Here is a 24,122-nt window from a genome sequence, read left to right on the forward strand (position 1 = left end):
CAGAAACCTACACATTTACTGGTGACTTTACTCAGGGGAGCAGAGCTACAGTGTGGGCAGAACATCCACTTTTGATTCTCAGCTCTGTCACCAACTCATTAAAGAAACCTGGGAAAATCATGTGCCCTCCTAAACAAAATGGGGATACTAATTGTTCTTACCAAGGAGAGGTGCAGGAAGAGTTTGTTAATTAACGTCTGGGAGTTCTTTGAAATCCCAAGATGAAAGACAAAGTGCATCACATGAATCCCTGAAACATGAAATAATGTATCTATGGAATATAAACACCTTTAAAATTTCTTAACCATTAATCCTGTGCCTGTAAAAGGCAAACTCCTACTGTTCCATTCTAAACAGACTTGTACATACAGAGCCAGGAGACAATAAAAGCTGGGGACTCTGTGCCCCCAAACCTTCAGACTCTGTGCCCCCAAACCTCCAGAATCTGTGCCCCCAAACCTCCAGAATCTGTGCCCCCAAACCTCCAGACTCTGTGCCCCCAAACCTTCAGAATCTGTGCCCCCAAACCTCCAGACTCTGTGCCCCCAAACCTCCAGACTCTGTGCCCCCAAACCTCCAGACTCTGTGCCCCCAAACCTCCAGACTCTGTGCCCCCAAACCTCCAGACTCTGTGCCCCCAAACCTCCAGACTCTGTGCCCCCAAACCTCACTAGGGATGAATTGCTGAAACACCCCCAGTATCAAACAAAATTGCCTGGAGACAAACATGCAGGTTGTGTACAAAACCAGCCCTGTGACTAAGAAAACAAAATAAGCCTGTTTGCTGTGGGTTTAATCGTTTGCAACCTGATCTTCAGGGTGGGCTCCAGCAGAGCTGCTCTGCAATCCTCCTGGAGACTGAAAGGATGGAAAAGGCGACAGTAATCCATGATGAGCAGTCCAGGTAACAGAGATAAATCGAAAAGAACACAAAGTGATGGCAAAAAGTAGATCATCTTTAACGGGGAAAACTTACCATAAATGTAGTCACTTATTAGCATGACCTTCTTTTGTACCTTTATTGAGAAAAATTGAATATCTGTTAATAGCTCATTACTTGAAGCAGATGCATGAGGGACTGTCACTCTTTGGTTGTCTTCAGTTTTGTGCCTGCTCTCTTTTCTCCCTTCACATGACCATGGTCTGAATGGTTTTTTGAGGCACATGTTGTTTGTTATTTTAACTTTTAATGAAGTTTTGCTGCTAAGTATACAGATGTAACTTCAATTTTCTCTTCATAGTTGAATCAAACAAACACACACCATGCTTTAAATTATCCTTACGTGGCTGTTAGCGAGTTCTATCAATTGTTATGTTCTTTAAATCACTTCCCCATCTCTTCAATTTAATAACAGACATTCCCCTTTGGGTGTGCTATTAAAGTGTTAAATTTCCCTGGATGATTCTCCTCCATTTTCATGATTGTCTTTTATTTGGCATAAACCTGCCCAGGTATTCTTGAGACAGCACAAATAATAACCCAATGTATTTGGCCCCACAGTAATAACAATTTGAAATAAGATTCTGCTTTTCCCAAGAACACCTTTGGGAAAAACCTAAAAATGAACAGCAGAACTATTCACAATACACCAAATATTGTGGCAGTGAGAGATCAGGAGAAACCTTGGGCTTCCAGAGCAGATATATCTTTTAGTTAGGAACTCTGCATTTAAAAATATTCAGTCACCCACACTGAGAAAAATACCACAGGCACCATGTAAAGACTGAAAAGAAAAAGGTGTTTTCTTACATAAATGGCATTCATGCAGCACTTGGAAAGGGTTCATTGAAAATTACTGAATTCAACCATGAAGCACTTCAATAAGGTAAGAACTGAAGCCAGGTTAAACCTTGGCCAGACAGATGCTGTGGAAAAGTTACACTAAAAATGAACAGCTTTATAACATTTCTAAACCCTTCTATCATCCTGACAATCTCTTGGGGTTTGAATTGGAGCACTAAGCACATGCTTAACTTTAAAAACTCTGAGAGTCAGAATTAGTCATGAAATCAGACTTACCTTGTCATTTTGTCACTATTAGACAACAAATAATAAGCTCTTTTAATGTTTCGTAACATAAGCTCCCCAAACTCCTGGTTTATTCATATGGCCCTTGCTTTTTGCCTGCTCCAGTTCCAATTCATCTTTGTTCCCATGCTCTTCCTCGAGCATAAATCCTCCACTGACACAAAAAGGTAGAGCTTTAAGATGCATTTTAAGCATTTCTCACTGTACGTAAATGGTTGCAATTATTCATGAGGGAAATAATCTGGTTTGTTCCTTACGTTTCTCTCCTGCCCTTTCAAATGTGTGTGTGGTAATTTTAAGAGAGGTGCAACACAGAGTAGGATGTTGTGAGAACTCCCTCGAAGTATTTACTTGATGTTTTTATTGCTTATGTAACAGTAGCCCATTATCAACCCAATAATGATGGATAGTGGTAGTGGAACATTCCTGTGGGATTTCACAGGCCTTCTTCCATAAAGTAGGTTTGATGGGACTATAAAAATCCAAATGGATTTTTTTTCCCCATGCACACTTGCACTGGATTGCAAGAGTGGGATTTATGCACGTGAGAAAAGATTTACCACCTATCTGAATTTAGATATATTGCACCAACCCATCAGGAAAGAAAACCTTTTCAGCCCTGAAGTTATTCCAATAAATTGAGGAATCTGACAATAGGAAAAACATGGACATCTAGAAGCACTGCAGCTCATGGACATGTATTATTCTTCCTAGTTAACGCCAGCAATTATACTTTTAATGACTGTTGCAGAGAATAAAAAGACAATAAACAGTGCTACGTGCCTCAAATCTGTATTTTTCTAAGAGCCATGATTGCTATGAAAATTCTGTTCTCCTGCCAAGTATTACACACCACAAACAAAATATTTTTGCCCTCAAGGCAGATTTGATGTCAAAGACAGTCCCTTTTTGCTTACTTGTAAATTTTAGTTTGGAAGGGGCAGTAGTCCATGAATTACAAGCTTGTGAAAAGCTAAATTGTAATATATTACTGAGGACAAAGACAGGACCAAAGACAATGAACTAAGGATGCTGTCATTCATCAGTATCTGACAAAGAGAATTTCTGAACTCAGTATTGCATCAACCAAGCTGTCACGTACACCAAACAATTAGAATATGCAAGCCTGGACAGACAATGGTAGAATCCCTTTTCCTTGTGGAAAATAAATGGATGCTACCTCTTAATTCTGTAGGTTTATCATCAAGGTTTCTGATTTACCTCCCTCCCTTTGTTTTCCACTCCACCTTCTCACTCTGTTGGGTTTTTTTTAAGCCTCTCCATTTCTTCCTCCCTCGTTCAGATGCCTGAGAAATCCTGCAGCCTCTGATCTGACTTCTACAAAGAAGAGCTACAAAATAGGCAAACTAGGCTGGGAAAAACCCAAAAACCACCAGCCCAAGTGAATGCTTTGCTCCAGACACCTTCCCTGGTGCACAAAAGACCTTCTTTCACAAACTAATTTCATGTAGATGAGGGGGATGAAAACTACCCATGGCATTATAACCTCTCCGGAAACAATATCCAAATCCACTAATTGAAGAAATACTCTCTGATTTTGGTTTTCCTCTTTTTGTGGCTAAATAATTTCTCCCATTTAAGATGAAAAAAAAAAATATCCACAAACCCAATTCCAACATTAATGTACATAAAGACTCTTTTCTGACAGTCATTCTTTGGGATTGTAAGGAAAAGGGATAGAAATGGCCAGGCTAGATCAGATTCCAGACCCATGCAGTCCAGGCAAAATGGGCTATCAGGTGCTTAAGAAAAAGGCACAAAATCCCCACAGTAAATTCCTGCAGTATAATCTATAAGTCTCCTACAGGGCCTGGAGTAAGATCTCATAAATACTAACAAAACACCAAAGCACACAGGGCTTAACATGCCCTCCAACTCAACTGGAGCCCAGTTCCATGCACACATTACAGTGTTAGGGAAAATTTCCTGTTACTTAGTTACAGAAGTCAGAGCTGAGAAAACATAATTTCCAACAGCAGCATGGTCTCTTAAATGCTATTAAATAAAACATTAAAAATCAACAACACTGGCTAAATGCTCTGGTAACTCTTTATCTAACAGACTAAATTTTAGTTCCACAAATCACAATAGGGGGAGGGGAGGGGAGACAACACCTCTGGAAGTGGCTAAAAAGTGGGGTGAGGAGGAAGGAGAAGGAGGCTTCTCCTTTGTGCTGCCTCAAATGCTGCATCACTCTGTTGTGTCCAGTTGGATGTCTGGCCTGGCAGCTGTTTGGGAATTGTTGAGTGGAGCTGGTGCTCAGGACCTGGCCAGCAGCTCTTCCTGCAGATCAGAACCAGGCAATGCTCCAGTTGCTTGGTGTCACTTCCAATGCCACACACTTGTTGCACCAACACTGCCAGTCATGTTTAATGGAACGTGGGTATTTGTTTATTTACAGTACACAAATATTATGTTTTCAGCATCGTTTCCTGCTTTCTGCTCAGAGCAATTTTTCCACGAAGGGTCAATGGAACCACCTGAGCCCCACAGACACAAGTATATCACTCCAGTGGTGTCAGCAGCACAGTGACCTCATTCACTGTTTGATTCTTTGAGCTCTCATCATCACAGACAGCTTGTCTTGCTTTCTAAATTGTTCTGTCTTATTTTAAGATAATTTCCATAATCCATATATCAAGAAAAAAAATGATGTATTTATAAAACGTCTGGCATTAGATTATGAAAATATCAGCAGCTTGAAGCTCTCTATCTGCTTTATTTCCTTTTAACAGTATTTACAGAAATTAAACAGAAATTTTTTCAAATTAGAAGGGTTGTAACCTATGCAGAAGGCTTAGGGTTTGTGATAATTAACAACTATTGATATCAAAGCTGGCAAAAATCTCATTTGCATCTAAGAGCTGGGATCAATATCTACCAAGAAGTCACTGAGCAGGGCTGCTGTACCCTGGCTGCATAAGAAACTTCACCTTTTGGAACTCTGAGAGAAAGGTGTGACTTCCCCCCACTGCAGGAAATAAACTGCAGTCCATTTGAGCCATCAGAGCTATGATGGATCTGACACGAAGGGTCAACCCTTCCTTCCAGCTCCCTCTCCCTTATCAATAGTGTTTGTACAGGATGTTACTCTAAGGTTTATAAAATCCCTGCTTGTATTTCCTCCCTGGGAGGAATCCTCAAGCCCACAGAGCACAGGCAGTTCAGGTGAGGCAGATATCAGATTATTGCTGATAGGGCAAGAAAAGATATTCTACTGTAAGTTATTCAAAGGCTTCATTCCTTCATTTGTTTGGGTCAGCCACTTATTGCATCCTGAAACTATCCAGGATGTAGCTTGCCAGGGTGGCAGCTCTCTTGTCCCTTTGTGACTGTACAGCACATCAACTGGAAGAGATTCACATCCCAAAAAGCTCATCTGGGCACATTATTAACAGGAACAACTGCCTCCAGGACAGCTTCCCTTTAAAACACAAAAGCTGTACCCAACTGCCCTACAAAAAACCCCATAAAACTGCTTTACAGTTGTTTCTTTGTTCTGATTTTAATTCATCCAGTATGATAACATAGCAGTGTTAACTCTACCCACTTAATCTTCAAATAAGCCAAATTTACCAAATCACAGGGAGTAGTGTATGATACATACATTTATATAGAAGGTTAAAGACTGTTGAGCAACAGAGAACCTTTCCAGCAGGGAGACATTTGCAGTTCCAGTACACCCAGCAGGTGAACAGGCAGCCATCAGAACAGACAAACTCACTCCAGCCACCATGATTTATGTTAGTAGTAATTTTTTTAAAAATTAATACATTAACAAATCCATTACTATGAGTAGCACATAGGCAGTTAATTTAAAATGAAGCAAAAAAAAAGTCTGGGTTTAGGAGATCAATACTTCCCCCTCCTCCTTTCTTATACAACATTTAATTAAGAGAAGCAATCCAGTGGATAAATGTTAGGTTGGACTCTGCAAACAATATCCATATCCCAATTCCATCGACCCTGCTGAATGATCTTGGGCAAATAAACCTAAAGCACATTGAAAATTTCTCATCTGCAAAATGGACAGAATGTTATCAACCATCATTCTTCAGTACTCAGTAAAGAGCTTTTACTGAAAAGTGTTATTACAGGCTAAAGGCTACTCTAGAACAAAGTGCAGCTTCACACAATCACAAATTTCAATAAGAAATTATAAACTGGAAAATCTGATATCTTTCTAAAAAAATAAACCAACACCCAAAATTTCATCCAGGTCTTCCTAGTTTCCAACTGCAACTTTTGTTGCAAGGCCACAGAGGTTTATTCCCACTGAGCCTTCCCAACGGATAAAGAAACTGAGGCAGGAGCGTCTGTGGCTTCTTGGAAAACACAGGTCAGAGCCACAAACAGGACCCAGCTCCAACAACCACACCCCAGCCAGGAAACCAAAATGAGACTTACGTTCTTCAGGGCACAGAGCTGGTCCATCAGCAGGGCAGTGCTGGAGCTGCATTGGATGGTGTACAAATAAGTTTTACACAACAAAAATGTGAAACTGTCCGGGAAGGAGGACCAAAAGTTGGTGCAGGTTCAGAGAAAGCGAGAGGAGCTGTTATTCTGTGAGTGGATACAATGCTGTCACTGCTAAAAGTACGTCTTTAGCAAAACAGCAACCTAATGAATTACCAAGCATTAAAAATTGATCGTCCCTCCATAGCATGTTTTTAAACTTCTCTATTGATTCATGTTTTCATTTTGCATAATGCAGCAGTTAAGGTCCAGAGGAGGTGAAGGGGTGGGGGGGGGAGACTGAGAGGTTTTCTCTGTTTGTTCTGTTCTCTGGTCACTTCAAAGCCAAGACAAGCAAAGCTCTCAGGAGAACAGAAGGGATCCTAGCATCCTGCATTTAATATTCATTTGATCATTACCTGGCATGCCAGAGTGTTTAAATCTAACCCCTCCCCTCCTCTGCCCTGCAGGAAAGGCAGACACAGCCGACTGCAAAGCATCTCAGGGAAGTAAGACAATTGACCTGACAACCGAGGGCACAAATCTTGTGCCAGAACAAACCATCCACAAGATTTCTACAGTCACTGTACATAAAAAAACCTGATCAGACTGTTGGCTTCAGACAGAGCCTTATGTCAGGCCCAGTATGACACAAGCACATTTTCCCAAACTACTTAAAGGTTATGTAATAGAGATCTGCAGAGCATTAGCAGTCACATGACACGTCCCACTAAGATTTCAAACTGCCACCTACAAAATTTAATTAGCAAGCGGTAAACAAGAGAGAAAGGAAGGAATATACTCCTGGAACTGACAGGGAATATTCTTCATGTGCCAAACTTCGTTCAGAATTCGGGGCAGGGAAGTGGGGAGAACGGAAAGGAGGTTTTAACAAATAGGTAAAACTCAGAATGTCACAGGAGAGGGAAAATTCAGTGAACAGGGGACAGATTCAACCACATATTGCTCGTTACAGTGACAACTGGGAGCTTCATCCAGCTGAATCCTAAGCACCATCAATTCTATCTGTCTCCAGTAAGGTGTTTAGCCCATTAGCACACTCCCAGGGATACTGTGCTGTGCTATCCCTCTGGGTGTAAGCTGGCACAGATCTACAAAAGCCCCTGCTGATTAATATCAGAGAATATCTTTAAGTGAGCTGGACAATGTACTCATTACAGATGCACTGTCCATACCAGTGAAAAGGCACCATGATATGCCATACAGGAGTAACAAATAGCATTTTTCAACTGTATGAGAAGGAGGCAGAGAAATATCCAGCAGGAGCTGAAATAGTAAAACCTCAGAATAAATACCCAATTCTGCAGGAATTTACTCTCACTTTAGTATTTTTCTCAGCCAACCCTAAACAACTTAACCTTATTTTCCTTTCAAAGTTGGTGAGAAGGGTATTGTTGTAATTTTCCCCCCACATATCCAGTGTAAAAACTTAATGAAATGTCTATAAATTGATTTATGCTCCTCAATAAAAGAAAATAAATCAGTCTAGTCCCAGAGGAGGTGGAGCACGGAAGGAAAGAGGCCCATAAGCTGGCTGCTCATCAGCTCAGCTCAGGCCCTAAGGAAGGTGTCACACTGAAGAGCTTGTTGTGGGATGATCTTAAAGGAAAAAAATGGAAGATGGTTTCTAATTGTCACCAGATGAGGACAGAGAAGAGAGACTGTGGTATCCTGTTATATCTGCACTGCCTTCCTCCTGATTCTTCACAGTAACACCCTGCACTGCTGCTTCTTCCTAATGAGCATCAAATATTGGGCACAGTAACATTACTGCCTTAGAAATCAAGTGCTACACTGTAAGAGAAAATATTAAACCTTATGACAATTTAAAAAAAAAAAAGAAAAAAAATCGAACTACAGGCCCATTTCCTCTGTCCTGACATTTGCTCTGTAAATGTTTCTACCAAACCACTGCCACCAGCAGGGAGAGAAGGCTCTTCACTCCAAACTGAACATACCCCAGGGGCACAACAGAAAGTTTAGCTAATAAAATGTTATTCCAGAAAGCTCAGAATCAATTCAGATTCTTCTGGCACTCGGCAATATTATACTAGAGAGCAACAAGGCACAATGCAGACTGTCAAGTGATTTATAAGTAGCATCTCGAAGCCTCTGTTGGGATTCAGCATCCTAATGGAGAAAACAGTATTTGGTGTGAAATTCTCATTTCCTAAGCAGATAAAATAAAGAGAATGTAGTGGAAAGGGTTCATTATTATTCCCATTTACAGAAAGAGAGCAGAGCCCACGAGATCCTTTGCTCAGGGCCATTCACAGAATCTGTGGCAGAGCTGGAAGTCACACTCTGGTTTCCTTATCAAGCACCACGTCACAAGCACAAGCCAGAGTGTTGAGCCACGAGCCTTTAAGCCACTCTCAATTTCCTCACCAAAATCCCAACCACAGAGGGCTTTACAATCATAATTTACAGGATGAACATGCCTCCAACATGTGGTTTAACAGGATGGCTACAGTTAGCAAAGAAACCCTCAGTGACCACATTCAAACTCCAGAGTCAACCAGCTGCTCCAGATGATGTTCTGCCTGTTCTCCCAGGGAAATGGTATCACTGCCACTTCCCAAGAGCCCACTCTGGGCAAATAAGGCTGACAAAAGCCCTCTTTTCCACCAGTGAACAGAAAAGTTGTTTCATGACACGTTGCTTTGAAGGAGCTGCATTTTCCCAGCACTGTGGCTACACTCCACTTCTCTTTTTAATCATGATATTGTTTTTTTGTTTTGTTTTTTTTTTCAATTCTAACAGCAGTGAGAAAACACTGCTGTCAGCAATGCTTCACCACAATTCTCATCTGTGGTGGACAGGTAGCTTAGGAGGAACATCAACAGTCAGAAGAGAGAGAATCATCAGTGGCAAAAGGTGTTTTCCAGAAAATCTTAAATAGATTTTGATCACTTAGTGCTGTGCACGGAAAGATTTTCAAAATGATAGTGAGGAACTGTTTTCTCTTCAGCTTTGCCATTCTATCAGAGAGCTCACTGGACATGCAAGCTGATGCTATGAACAGGGGAAACAAAGGATTTACACAAAATTCCACTTCAGTCAGGAGCTTTTGCTGAATAATAACCCAAAAACAAGTCCCAGGCAAAAAAGTCGTGACTAACAAATATTTCAGCTACTGTGACACATTTTGTAGCAGTGACAAAGGCCTGTAACAATTTCAATGAAATGACAAACAGCCTTGACTCTCAAACACTCAACATACACCGTGAAAGGGCAAGACAGTGATGCATCACCAACCAGTTACTTTTCACAGAGTGCAGTCAGAGTGATTTTGGATATTTAATTTCAATATGCGGTGGGGCATTTGACACACAAAAAAGAAAACCCATAACACCAGAGGATACAAATTATCCAGTGATCCCAGGCATCTTATTTCTCCTGTGGCAATCCAGGAAGGCTCAGACTTTTGTAATCAGCCACTGCCAGAGTGAACACTGTTGTGCTTATACATTCATTTCATGCTCAATATCCCACACCTGTCTAACCTACAGTGTGTGTGCACATCTGACACATCTAAAATAGAATAAGCTGACATTCAAAGAGATACATATTTTGTATGTATGCAAAAGTACATACCTAGCTTGCATAAATATGAGATTGGCCACATATAGAGAGAGATGCTTAAGATTTCTGAGCTTGTAATAGCCAGTTACCTAAAGTAGCAGGGATCAGCTATTCTGACCATTTTCATGCAGAAATCTGTGGCACTGCACTGTCCCATATTTTGTTCCATCTCGCTTCTCCTACCCCTAAAAACCATGTGCTGTTTTAAAGCTGTAATTTGGTTATAATTCTAGAAAATTCAGCACATTGCATTTCTCAAAAGGGTGCTCCAGGTACACACAAATATATGAAGTTGTATGTAATAACACTGTGCCTCTCTTATGCCTCCAACATACAGTCATGCTGCATTTTAGCAGGCTGAAATATAGTTTCAGGTATGGAATTATGAAAAAATCAGAGTTGCTTTCCAGTCTGCAGGCAGCATGACCATTTCACTAATTTCATTTAGAGTAGGTCTTTTCCTTATCAAAAAAGAAAATAGTCTGCACAGAGCCACTGACCAAGACCATCAGATCAAGACAAAAAATAACCAAGAGGCACCTAAAAAAGACCCCCAACACCCTCCTTTGGGGTACTAGAAGTAACACATGTACTTCAAAGGATGTCTACAGTGGTGAGTCCTGGCTGACATCTCTAAGATTTGATCTGAATTACCTTCCTCATTTGTCAACTGGGTAGACTTGAAAGCCCTCCTCTAATAAAAATGTAACACCTTCTGATTAAAAAAGTCGAAATACAATGTGACTACAGTAACTTTCGTATCAGTTCACGTGCACTGCTATTTTTTATCTATTGAATTTAGGGGAATGCTATAATTTCCTCTCTACTGTTTGGTCTGTGTTTAAATATTTCATGCTTTTTTCTCAAGGTAGCTCTTCTACCTTGCTAAGCAATAGTCCTTACTTGTGTTTTGATGTTGGCATCATAGTATTCTTTTTCTGTCTCAGCATAATTGGTGCAATTCTTAATGTTAAAATCAATGGCTTTGAATTTAGGCATTTCTTCAAAATATATCCAATCCCTTAAGGAGCAGGCACTGTATTTACTAGATGCACTGTCAAGGCTCATTAATAAGTTATTCTGCTGAGTTATTTTATATATAAACTCTGCATCACTACCTGCACTGGACGAAAAAAAGCCCAGTCAGTGTTTTACCACTAAAAGAACAGACAGCAGCAGTTTAAAAAGAAAAAACCAAAGGCTTCACATGCTTTCAGATTTTGCTCAGTTAAAATTGTACTAAGACCATGTACAGCTGTAATGTCGACCATCACATCACTCCGGGAAAGACACACCTCCCCTGCCCAATGCTTTAAGCAATAGTCAATTTTGAAAAGAGGTTAATAAAAACCCCTGCAGTATCCCCTATAATACTGAGCACAGCACACTGGTACGTGCTAATTAACTGGTATTTATTTGCATATGTTGTAATAAAATGTTATTATTCTGTCATACATGCTCATAAACATGACACACTTCCCCTAAATACTGCTATGTATAGTGTGTCCATATGGATATGTATCCATCTGTATTTATCTGCAGATGTCTCTACCAAAAAAAGATGAGGTATTTATGTGCAGTTGGTCTAATTTAGCATCAGATGCCAGACAAATAGCACACATCATTTCATTAGCAGTATCTCTGTGGAGGAGCAGTCACATCGATGACTTTGCCATGACACGACAATATACATTTGCAAAGCAAACACATACTGTGCATATGCACCATGCTTGGGGCTGGGGGGGCAGGGGAGAGCTGCCAGCCAGTATCATCACTAACTTTGCCCACAGACACTAATACAGACCAGAAACACAGCCCCATCGAGCCTGGCAATATAGTGTTTATTCTACTGGAAACCTTAAAAGTGACTGGAAAATGACATCAGATTAAACATCAATCGGAGGGAGGATGGAATAATCTAGCAAGAGTTTAATCCCTTTACCTAGTGCTCATGCACGGTGCTAACACATTTTATTATTCTAAGCAGCACCTAGAAGAAAAGATTCAGTGAAGGGCATCACCGAATTGCTGCAGAATAATAAAGTTTGCCTGCCCGTGACAAGAGTTCCTGATGCATCACCGCCAGCTAAAAAGAGGATTCTCCCCCCCGCACACAAACCTTCAGCCCTCCCACCCTCAAAAAAAAAAAAAAAAAAAAAAAAAAGCATTTAACGGAGAAACAGCTATTTTTAGGAAAAGGGGGGAAAAAGAAATAAATCTCCGCGTACCTTCAAAGCGAGCGAAGCTGAGCGAGATCATCGCCGGGAGCGGAGCCGCAGTGGCCGTGTGAGCTCAGAGCCGGGCAGAGGACGGCGGCAGCATCGGCGTGTTGGCACGGCCAGCGCTCGGCTAGGAATGATTCATTAGCCGGCTGCAGGCAGGCAGGGGGAGACGGGGCGGGCGAGCATCATCGGCCATGCAGCAGCTGCCGGAGCCTATGAGACAGCGGCGCTCGCTCGCAGACGCGCACCAAGATGGCTTTCCCTTCGTGCCGGCTGTCCCTGCCTGTGCCGCTGTCCCTGCCGGCTGTCCGCTGTGCCGCTGTCCCTGCCGGCTGTCCCTGTCCCTGCCGGCTGTCCCCAGTGCCAGCGCCCCTCTCACACCCGCCCCAGCCCCACAGCGGCGGGCGGGCGGCATCGCGGCGGGGCTGCGTCTCGCACGGGGGAGGGAGGGGGAAGGCGGGTGTCGGGAGATTTTATTTTACCTCCCGAGTAATGCTATCACAGGATCTTCTCAGTAGGTCATCCGTGGCCTGCTGGCACGAACCAATGAACTGTAAATGCGAGCGGCAATTTTTTATTTTTTTTTTTTTTAACGCTGCCCGGCCCGCCCAATGGAAGGCGCAGAAAGCCCGATGCAGAAGGGGCATTAAGGCAGATTACCTGGAGCATCCCCACCGTTCTGCCTTTGCTCCTTCTCAAAACTGCGTGCGGTGAATTCACGCAAAACTTCCGAGGTGCAACAGCATCTCCCCAGCAGCCAGAGGGAGACACTGGAAGGGGATACAGGGAAAGATTTTAGAGGGAGATGCTCTAAGGGGATACAGGGAAAGATTTCAGAGGGAGATGCTCTAAGGGGATGCAGGCAAAAATTTTAAATACATTAGTTTTTGGAAGTCTAGCTTTAATCTTTTTCCCATCTTTTTTTTTTTTTTTTTTTTTTTTTGTTCCTTTTTTTCTCTCCTCAGCAGAGATGATCTGACTGACAGGACCTGACCACTTTGGGAGTGTGTTCACTATAATGTAACTGAAGTCTCCAGGCTGGTGAAGGTTAAACTATCAAAGAAACATCTGAAGTTATGTTGAGTGGAACTTCTGCATTTTCCTTTTGGTATTTAACAGGGGAAAGAAATATTGCACTCTCAAGGCACTATGATATTGAATTCTGTTAAAGTATCTGCAGAAATACATCTCTCCATTCATTAATGCCTCTCCCACAGTCCCCTTTCAGGTACCAGTCTTCCTCCCACAGTTTTACTAACAGGCATAATGAGGAAGAGGAGGAGAATTTTCAGAGAAGTTTGGCCTTAACAAAAGGAGTCAGATTTCCCCTAAAGCCTAGTAGTTCTTTATGAAGTTGAAGTGCATGGGAACACCCTGCTCTCCAAGAACTATCAGCATCAGGTGCTTCACTGAATTAAGAGCCATGGAAGAGGGATTTGTCAGATGATCTTTCTCAAGTTTTGTCTTATCTGGACTTCTAGTTCATGATCAATGTGAACCATGAATTGGGATGTTTACTAAACAGCTGAGGAATCCTTCCAGAATGGCATTACTTATATTTCTGGATATTCCAGTTCTCAGCCATCAATCCATTTGAGCCCCTTGCTAAGGGTGTTACCCCCAAAGCTTCCAGCAGAAGAGAACCACCACTCCCACTTGGATGAAACACATTTCTCTTCAGAGGTTTGGAATTAAAGTATGGTGCAGAGCAACACAGTGTGATCTTCAAAGCAACTGAAAAATCTGCAACTGCTGCTGAAAAATCTGTCCCTCATTACATGAATGAAACAGCTCAAGATCTGATCCCTGGTTGTGTGATACTGCAAAAAAATACATGAGCAAAAGGGTTATAGGCAATCTGTGCTTTCTTCCTTGAAGGTCTGCCTTGGCACATTCTAGAAAGACTCGAGTTTTCTGAATGGAAAGTCTAACATCTAAAAATAAGGCATCCAAGACCACTCTTTTGTGCAAATCTCAGCCCCAAATGACCTTCCATGAGATTACTCACGACTATAATGGGAACAAAACTCTGACATTTTTGGAGAGAAAAGCTGTTCCCACTCAGGTTCATATGTTCCTTCCCAGATTAGATGATGACTTTGATCATGAGGCAAGTGCACTCTTACTTTTCTAACCAGTTCGTGGCATAAATGGTTTTCTTTTTTTTTTTTCTTCTTTTTAAAGCCTAATTTTGGCAAGTTAGATTTTTTTTTCCCCCTCAGCTGAGCTCCATGCAAGCTTCAAACTCAAATGTTCCTTCTGACTGTACCAGCACTCACCACACTGTGCTTCATCAATGACTCCAGATCTGCAGCATATGACACAAAGTGAGACCAGAAGATTCCAGGTGACACATTTTGGAAATCTGTCTTGTCTGAGCTGGAGACTAAATGAACATAACTGTTCCTTTTGGTGCTTTTGTACAAACAAACCAAAAATTTACTAAGCCACCCTGATACTTGAAAAATCAATGAGATCACTGTAAAATGGCATTATTAATGTGTTCCATTGAACCAAACCAGCTTTTCTTTTTCCTTTTCATGGGTAGATTTAAAACATGTATATCTGTATATGGGGGTGTGTGGATATATATATGTATAAAAGATGTAAATTATCATAAATTTTCAGGAAGTCTTGTTTTAAAAACATGGAAAATGACACGAATAAAAATTCAGTGAAGTCACTCTGAAAGTAAAATATCAATTAACTTTTTAAACTATCAGTACAGATTCACTGCTATGAAGATTTTAAAGCATATTCTTTATCCCAAGAACACGTTAAGAAATTTGAGTCATAAAAATTTGACATAGGTAACCTATTAGGCCACAGCAGATGAGAACAGACATTTTTGCTGCAACTGTAAGATGTTAGGGCATTGTTGGCATAAACATTGTATTATTAATTTGGTAGCTTAAATGGCCAAATATCAGCATTAATACTTATCAATATAAACATTTTATCATTAATTTGGTAGTTTATATGGCCAAATATCAGCATTAATTACTACCAAACATAGCTTGGTAGTAATTTTTGCTGGATGCAGCAATGCTGATGATGGGCTGCTGGCATCTAGGAATGCACATATATATCAGTTTTGTTGAGAGAAGAAAGGGAATTACAGCTCTGGATGGCAGGCCAAGAAATCCCCCCAGAATAACATCCAAAATAATGACTCCACTTTCTGACAGACAGTTTTCTTTAGAAAAAGAGACAGAACATAAGGCATCTTTCTGTGGATGATAAGGGCTCTATGAAATGCCATTTTAACTACGTAACTTTTCACAGGTCAGAATGAATTTCTTGTTGTTTCCAGCCTTTCTGCATTACATGAAACAATTATTTAAAATACCTCCTAAGAGAGGAATTTTCCTCTTAGCACTCTTAACCTGAAAAATAAATCTTGCAGTGTGTTGTTTCAATAAAACAAGAATGGTGATAAAACCCTTCCCTCCCTAATTCCATTTTTTGAATGAGAGCACAGTAAAGGAGCTCACCTTGGCAGCTGCCAGAACACACACAGGGCCTCCCGTGGAGATGAAGGACAGATGTCTCTGAAGCCACAGCAGCTCCTTCTGAGACTGTTTCAGTAACTCCTCTGGGTCTCCCGACTTCTGCCCCATCAGCCCTTCCTGCAACACAGGACATTTTCAATTTCTATCTTGTCAAATATGTGCTGACAGTAACACATGATCTGTCATAGCTGAATTTCTAACTAAACAAGAACATCTGCTGTATTTATGCATGTTTGGGTTTTTTTGTTTGTTTTTGGTTTTGTTTTTTTGTTTGGTTTTTTTTTTGTGTTTAATCTAATAATCTTCTGCCCCCTAAAAAGCAAGATGTCTCTTCAAGCACCAGCAGCAAAACGACCCACACCTCGAGCACCCTAATACTTCATTGTTAGAGAACTTTTGGCTATTAATCAGTCCAGGCTAGACTGAGGTAGAAAACAAGATGGGCAATTCCAAACTTTGGGAACTAGAAGTTATTCCTCTTACATGAAATGCTGCTGTAACAAAGGGCTCTGAGATGCTGCTGGCAGGGTACAAAATTAATACAAGACAATGGTGAGAAGATTTAGATGCTAGAAGAGCAATTACAGAGTACAGGAATGCCACTGAGTATTCCAAAGTAAAAGTTTATATCCCTAGTGAAAGTCTTGAGTCTAAACCAGAAATATTGTGAACTCAGACCCAAACTCTCCTCTACACGTGATAATTTACACAATATTTAATGTTAACAAACATTCTGTTTGAATAAGAAATGGGCAGAAAAACATTTTTTTCTACTTGCTTTTAACAGATCTATCAATAAACTATTCTCAGTTACTGTTTATCAGCATAGTTAGATACCAAGAACAGAACTGGATTTTTACCTACCCTCAGGAATCCGAGCTGATTTCTGAGTTCTTCACACTCCCCTTGCAGTAGTTGGATCTCCAGATCTTTTATACTTTTGGAATGTTTGTTGATATTTTGCAGATGTTGAGCCCTAACATTGACAAAGTGCATTTTCTGCTTTAGAGGAAGTGTTCTGGTGATTGGTTTTGTGATGACAGCGGTGTTATTGGATGACAATGTCAATGAAGTTGAAGGGTTGACAGGCTGGTAAAGAGAAAATACATTTTTCATGTCATTCTTGCTAAAGTTTTGTCTGAGGGAAAGAATATAATTCAAATCCCTTCAAAAATCATACCCTAAGTGAATTATTTGATACTTTTCTTCCTCAGATCTTTCATTAAAACTGTAAGTGAGTGAGAGACAATCTCCCATGATCAATCACCAGTAAAGAGATAGGGATGACTCAAAGAAATGAAAAGCAATTTCTTTTCTTTTCCCTTCCTTTTTTTTTTATTTTTCCCCCACTCAGTGGATTCCAGCCAGCCATGATCCCTAACTAAATACCAATGTATTTACCACTTGATGGCAACCTAGTGCTGCTGCTCAGCCACCACTTCTGTCCTTCCCTCAGCACAGTCATTAGGAAGCTCTCCTTGCTGAGCACGCACCTCCAGGATGCTGCATTCCCAAAGGTGTGCTCCACCACGCTGCAAGCCCTGCCCTGGGACCAGCTGCTGTGCTGCCAGACTTACTGTGTGAGAGTGGAGGGAGAAACTGGGGCTCCCTTCTGAGGCTCAGCAGCTCTCAGCCCACGGGAGAGCTCAGGGGTTGAGACCAGGCAGGAAAATCCCCTGCCATTTGCCATCACAGGTTCAACTTGGGGAAAGTTAATGTGTTGCCAGTTAAAAGTAGGTTTGGGTGGTGAGAAACACAGGCAAAAATTAAAACAACACCTTCTCCCCACGCCTTTCCCCAGCTCAGCTTCCAACTTCTCCACCTTCCCCTCCAGGACAGGTCTCCTCTGGCACGAGCTGCTCCCCTCGGTCCCTCCATCCCACTGCAGGGACCCTGCCTGGCACCTGCAGCTCCTCCTCCTCCTCCTGCCCAGCCCCGGGTGCTCACAGAGCCATTTCTCACACCTTTCCCCCACCTCTGGGCAGGTTTTGCCCTTTCTGAAATGCCCTTTCCTAACAAGGGCTCGGCTGTGCCCATATTGGGGCCATCAGGGACCATCCTCGGGCTGCCCAAAATGAGTCCCCCCAACACCAGGCACCAACATCCATCCCACACCTGCATTTGGAACCCATCCAAGGACAACTGACCCCCCCAGAGCCAAGCTTTGCCAATGTGCTCCACCTCCTGTGCCAGCCCCTCCCTGGGGGAGGCAGAGAGGGAAGGGGTGAGGAACATCAGTGAGATGCAGCTGTGCCAACCAGGCCAGCCCACACTGGCTCTGCAATTTTTAAAGCAAAAAAGGGCTCCAAAGTTTGAATGGTGGAAACCCCAACCTGGAATACTGGGAGATTCTCACAAATTGGTCCTGACACTGACCTCAAACAGGTAAATCAGGTGTCACTCCCCAGCAAACGCAGTTCCTGTGCTCTGGAACAATTGATTTGGTCATGAATGAGGAGCCAGAAAACCAGAACCAACTGGAGGGTGTTATATCTGCTAAATCTGCACATGAATATTTAACAGGTAAGTTTCTTCTTTTAAGCATTACACTGCTGAGTAAATGATACAGTAAAAAGTCCGAGAGTTGCCAAACACTTAAGTGTTTATTGATTTTTTTTTTAAAGCATTTTTTATCACGTTGGTATCTACTGGAGAGAGAAGCATTGAAAGCTCTGGAGAGCAGATCCATTAGTGAACAGAAAAGATGAATCAGAGGAAACATCAGATAAAAGTTCCCTATCACTGATGCACCCCAATGTCACTGGAAAAGCAGTTTCTCTGTAGATAAACAGGGTGCTGGGTCTCCATCTCAAGGGCATCCTGAGGTTATCCTCACCTCTTCCTTCTACTATGCCAACCTCAAGCTCAGTGTTTTTAGAAAAGGTGTTGATCCCCCTCTAACAGAAGCCTGGTGTGCAAACTAATATGCTGGAATCATTGCAAAAGGTGTTTCATATCAGCATGTAATTTTTTTGTTGGGGGGTATCACTTCAAATGGACCAAAATTTTAAATTAGGTATCTTACAATGAAAACAGCAAATAACTCTCCTTAGAAGAGTCAAAAAAGAAAAGTCATAATGGGATAGTCCTGTAACTGGTTAACACTCATAACATAACTCCTAAAACTGTAAAGAATTACGTAGTTCGTGCTGGACCATAAACCAAGACAAACACATCGGGGAAGCAAAGCCTGAGATAAATCTCAGTGCTCCAGGTGCCAGGGAGGGTGCAGAGAGTTGTTTCACCTGCCATGTTGTCACTTGTGATTTGTGCCAGTGCCATGACAGCCATTTCAGCAGTTGGCAGGAAAGCCCCTGGAAGATTTTAGGGCACGTTACACTCACCTTGCTCTTCTTAACATTTACTGAGCTGCTTTGCTCTTTGCTTCTGCCCTCAGATCTGCAGCGTGGAGACTTTTCAGATGTTTGTTTCTCTTTCTTGTTGCCCTTTTTGGACTGTGGAACGAAATGCAGCAATAGCTCATTAAAATACCTCAGAGCACATCTAAAACGTCTCAGTGATTCTGTTGGTCTGAAATCAATTTGTTCTTGCATGGCAAAGCACAACTTTCAAAGTGTAGACAAAGAGAGTCAATGGCAGGGATGAGAGGTGGCACTCAGGCAGCAGCAGAGGACGTGGCATCTCTGTGGCAGTGCCCTGTGCAGTGCCCACTGTGGTGTGAGCTGTGCTGGTGCCACAGAACAGGACAGCAGACACCTCCTGCAACCCAAGGAATAAGTAATATTATCAGGAGCAATTTGTTCCTTACATGTCGTTTTGTCTCCTTGTCAGTCTCAGGAAGAATCTCATCCTGGGTTTATTTGGAAGATGGATAAAACAGCAGGGATGTGAGGAGCATGCAGTTAAACACTAAATGGCACTGCTTCATCAGATTACTCAGTCAAAAGCAGGCACTTTCTGCTGCATCCCTGGAATTAAGTGGGATAAAGAAGTGCACGAAGAGGGACCTTTGTTCCTTCTGCTGTTTCCTAGTACAGAATGACAGGGTACAGAGTTAACAGGCAATACTATTTTAAGTGTGACAGAGATTTTCACATCGATTCCTTTTTTAAATTTCAAGGCATTGCTAAATCACACGTCAATTTTACAGTGTGCTACATTCAGTGTAAGACAGTCTTGTCCTAGAACTTACAAACCTAAATAAACATCATAAAGCAGTTAGCAAATTGCCCTTGTACCATATTGCCTAGTTCAAGGCAGCTTGGTTCCCTTTCCTTTAGGAAGGCTGATCCCTCTTTCCTCTGCTCGTGGATGCTTAACAAGAAATTCCACTATGAAATTTCCCTTGTCCCTCGCTGTGTGTGCTGTCTATAAGCACTGGCAAAGCAGCTGTTTTTTTTTTTACTTTACATAACATTTAATCTTGTATAACCAAGACCGCTCCCAGAGGGTAAACAAAGTGCCTGAGATCTGTTTTTCCAAACACCACTACCCTTATTTTCATGCTTTCTCTGCTGATGGTGAGTCAGGCTGTCTCTATTTGGCCAGCATGACTTGATCTTTAGTACTGTTTGAGGTGTGGGTTTCATTTTTGAGGAACCTTGCAATGCCAAGCAAGAAGCTCTTTTCAGAAAAGGAAGTTGAGAGTCTGTTCTTTTCTCTAGTCAGGCCTCAAAATGATCTTATCACCCACCAGCAGAGGGTGGTAGGAGGACAAAGCAACAAACCAAGTAGAAAGAAGAAGTGAATTGGTTCTAATGAAGCAAATAGCTGCCTGGAACGGGAAAGGAACCTCTCATGTAGCTGTTCTGCAGTCGCTGCCTGTGAACCAGAGGTGGTCATTAGAGCTGCTCGTACCACAAACACAAACCATCTGTCACTGCTCGAGCTGTGATGATTTCTGCTACGGGCCAGGATGCTTGGGAGGAATCCAGAAATATTTGCCGGAAAATTAAAACAATGTCCCTTCCCACATGGTCTCTGAATTTTTCTTGTTTTCATGCGATGTTCTGCTGGTGGGAACTCACCACATCTAAGAGACACTGAAACTGGAGGGAAAAAATGCACACAAGCAGTGCAAACACACCTGAGAGGGAAGAGCAGAGGGGGCTGTGAGCAAAGAAACTCAGTGCATGTGGAATCATCATCCAAACAGTTTTGGCATGAATTAGGCATTGAAAAAAAAATCAAATTGTCATTGCTGGAGCCTTAATAAGACCATATATGTAAGCCTGGTTGGTACAGCAGATAAGTATGAATTCCTTTTCTTTAGTTCTTTAGTACCTGGATAATAAATGCAGATTAAAATAGAAATAAAACTGAATGAGCTCTTGGCTGGACACTGAGCTGGCCCCAGGTGTAGATGAAGTTGTCACAGCTCATTGTGATGGAGATGGGGAGGGCAAAAGGGGGGTTTTGCCACCAGGACTGATCACAGCAGCAGCTGGCACTGATGCCATAGACTGCCACCCCTGGGGAAGACAAGAGGGAAGGCTCTCTCAGAGGTACCCTCTATTTCCTGGCCTTGCCACACCCTCTCTTTCCCTGTCTGTTCTTACAGCCTGTCTCCCCTCCTAAGCATAGAGGAAGAAATGGGAAAAACATCTTGCCTTCCAAGCCCTCATTCCCAAACCAGTGAAGTCTGTGAAACCTCACTTCCTCCTCCCAAACCTGTCAGATTTATCTCAAAGAGCAATAAAATAATTCATTTTAAAAAGAACATCACACACATATTCTTTTTCTCCCCTCATAAATGATCACTATTTTATAGCAATTCAGTGTTTATTTCTTCTTCTCTACATTACTACACTGTGCTGTGGCATGATGGGTATCACTGTGTAAGAGCAGAACTTTGAAGGTTATAAACAGATGCTAATGAAACAGTTCCCCTTTAATCATAGAAGACATATTTTAATGCCATTAAAATAATTTCAAATTTACTTTCCTAGTACTGAATGATAGAAAAGTCAGCGAGGGCAATTATTTATATCCGTGTGGGATAAAAAGAATGCTCAATGGAAACCCAAGAAAAGCATCCTGGCCTACAAGTCTGTGAGTCACCCTGCCTAGCACATGCTTGGATATAGCTTAGCAACCAACCAGCTTCGATGGGAAAAGACATAGAAACAAATATATCAGCTCTTGTGGGTACATGAATCCAGCTGGATTACAGGGAAACAGGGATTTTGCCTTTATTTTCTTCAAACTTATTAGAAGTTTATGGTAATTTCTGCTATTTCAGGGATTAAAAAAATAAATATATCCACTGCGATTAAAAATATGTTTCAACACTTGCTGAATTTTATCGTCCTGTGAGTTTGTTTTTTTTCTTTCTGAGGCTGATTTGTTCTGTGGGTTTATTTGCCTCATTCTGCAAGGGTAATCAGACCCAAAAATACACTGAGGGGGGGAAACTGTACGAATGGGAACTCTGACAAAAGTCTTATAAATAGCTCCAAAGCCAAGCGTGCCCAGCTGTCGGGCTCTGGGGCTGAGCAGGACACCAGAGCTCTTCCCCCAGCTCGTCCTGGCAGACAGAGTGGGTGACCCTTTGGGGTGGATCAAATCTCCAGGCACAGGGCAAGGTTACTGTAACCTAAAATTAGCCTCCTGAATTCCTACCCGGGCTGTCAACCCTCCAGAAGTGCCCATCACACAACATCCTCCCCAGCGTCCCAAGGCCCTCCATAGGAACCTGCTATGGTTCTTATAATGGTTCTGAACCTAATTTTAGGTGAACTTTTTTTCCTTTTTTAAGTCCTGCCATCAGTGACTATTGAGGAGCTGTGTAAATACGTGGTGAGAAATAGCTCTGTGTTGTAGGAGTAGGCTAAATGTGCCCTTCTACACATGCAAATGAATTTCTTTAAAAATAAATGTATCACTTGGTAGGCAGCTTAGGAAGCAGAGATTTTTTTTTTTTTTTTCAATATGGGGAAGATGAAAAGGAGCTACAATTATTTTAACAATGAGTGCCTAAAATGTGTGTACAGGGGACAGTAACATCAGTTCACCACAAATGGTGATATCAGATGTGGGGGACAGAGTTGAAGACAGACCAGGCAAGCACTTTGTATAAACCATTGTTGTGATGCCTTGTGGGAAAACCAGGGGAGAGAGAGAGGCACAGACTAAACCAGAAATCTTAATGCAGATTATTTGTTGTGGGGATAAATGTATTTCCTCAGCTGAAGTGCAAGAAATAAGGACAGATTGAAAGAGCAGCCATGGCCTTCTGGGACTAGGAGCTGGGTTTTCAAAAAAAATTGGATGTACAACTCACTTCAGGCTTACCAGGACATCTAAGCTGACCTGCTGTCAAAAGTTCCACAAGCTCCAGAACAACTTTTCTTTGATAGAATTGGCCTTGTGATTACAGCCACTACACAACCAAAACACCCCAACTCTGTAGCCAGAGGAACTATGTAAATGTGACCTTAGAGCTCACGAGTAGCTGTGTTCTGATAGTGTTTATTGTCCATACTTTCTGTTTTAAAAAGCACCTCCACTTTTTCAGCTGTCTGCCAAACAGTAGGATTTTGGGGTTTCAATCCATTGTTTTGCATATTAGAGGCATATCCTACACTGTAAAGCTTTCAGTTAACAAGGCTATGTGTAGTTCCTCAATTCGGTAAGATTTTTAAAAATGCTTATTTAAAACAGTTGCCTATAACCCCACCCCTCCAAAAAACAAAAACAAAAAACAATCAAACAAACAAACAAACAAAAAAAATCCACAAAAAAACCAAACCAACCAAACAAAACAACAACAACAAAAAAAAACCCAGACAAATTCTGGCGTGCCCTGGGTTGGAAATGGTTACTCACCACTTTGTCTTCCTCTTGTTCTTTAGTCAAGGGCTTATCCACTTTTGAAAGTGATTGATTTGCCTTGGGGGAGTCCTGTAGAGAACAGCCATGCTCCAGAACATGACTGATAGCCTTCTTCTGGAATAGAGGGAAAAGCAGCTTGAGAGCATTTCAACTCTCTAGAGAGAGGCTAAATTGGCTTAAAGGACTTCAGACTTTTAATAAAGTCAGGCAGCATCATTTCACTGGCTACAGTTTCAAGGTAACAGACACATTACTGGGACATTTCTTCTTTCCTTTCTATATGCCTTTGTTTCCTCCTTCCCTTCCAAAACATTCCCAGCCTGTCTTGCATCTTTAAGCTTTGGAGGTGCTGGGTGGGAATTCTGCCTGCACAGGAAATTGCCTTTCCCTTTGTCTTCCCAGGGCTTTTCAAAAGACAACCAAGATGTTTAGTCACAAGAGAAATAAGCATGGCTCAAATTTTCCCTTTTTTCATTGTAGATG

The 24,122-nt window shown here is 41.8% G+C and overlaps 1 protein-coding gene across 2 annotated transcripts in view; it reads right to left on the minus strand.

Moving 5' to 3' along the window:
• Positions 1 to 16,892, minus strand: part of RIMBP2 (RIMS binding protein 2) — a 129,484-nt gene extending 112,592 nt beyond the window's left edge. The window contains exons 1-2 of one of the 2 annotated variants that reach the window (XM_025895487.2): positions 16,710 to 16,892; positions 15,828 to 15,962 (exon numbers count right to left, since the gene is read on the minus strand). In XM_025895487.2, the coding sequence (XP_025751272.2) occupies positions 15,828 to 15,962; positions 16,710 to 16,841 (267 nt within the window). In that variant the 5' untranslated portion in view covers positions 16,842 to 16,892. Of the gene's footprint in view, positions 1 to 12,339; positions 12,432 to 15,827; positions 15,963 to 16,709 lie in introns of those variants that run through there. The other variant, XM_025895486.2, reaches the window with a different exon arrangement.
• Between the last annotated feature and the right edge of the window lie 7,230 nt (positions 16,893 to 24,122).

Source organism: Manacus vitellinus, unplaced genomic scaffold, assembly GCF_001715985.3.
Source record: "Manacus vitellinus isolate BGI_N305 unplaced genomic scaffold, ASM171598v3 scaffold_31_pilon, whole genome shotgun sequence".
Taxonomy (NCBI): domain Eukaryota; kingdom Metazoa; phylum Chordata; class Aves; order Passeriformes; family Pipridae; genus Manacus; species Manacus vitellinus.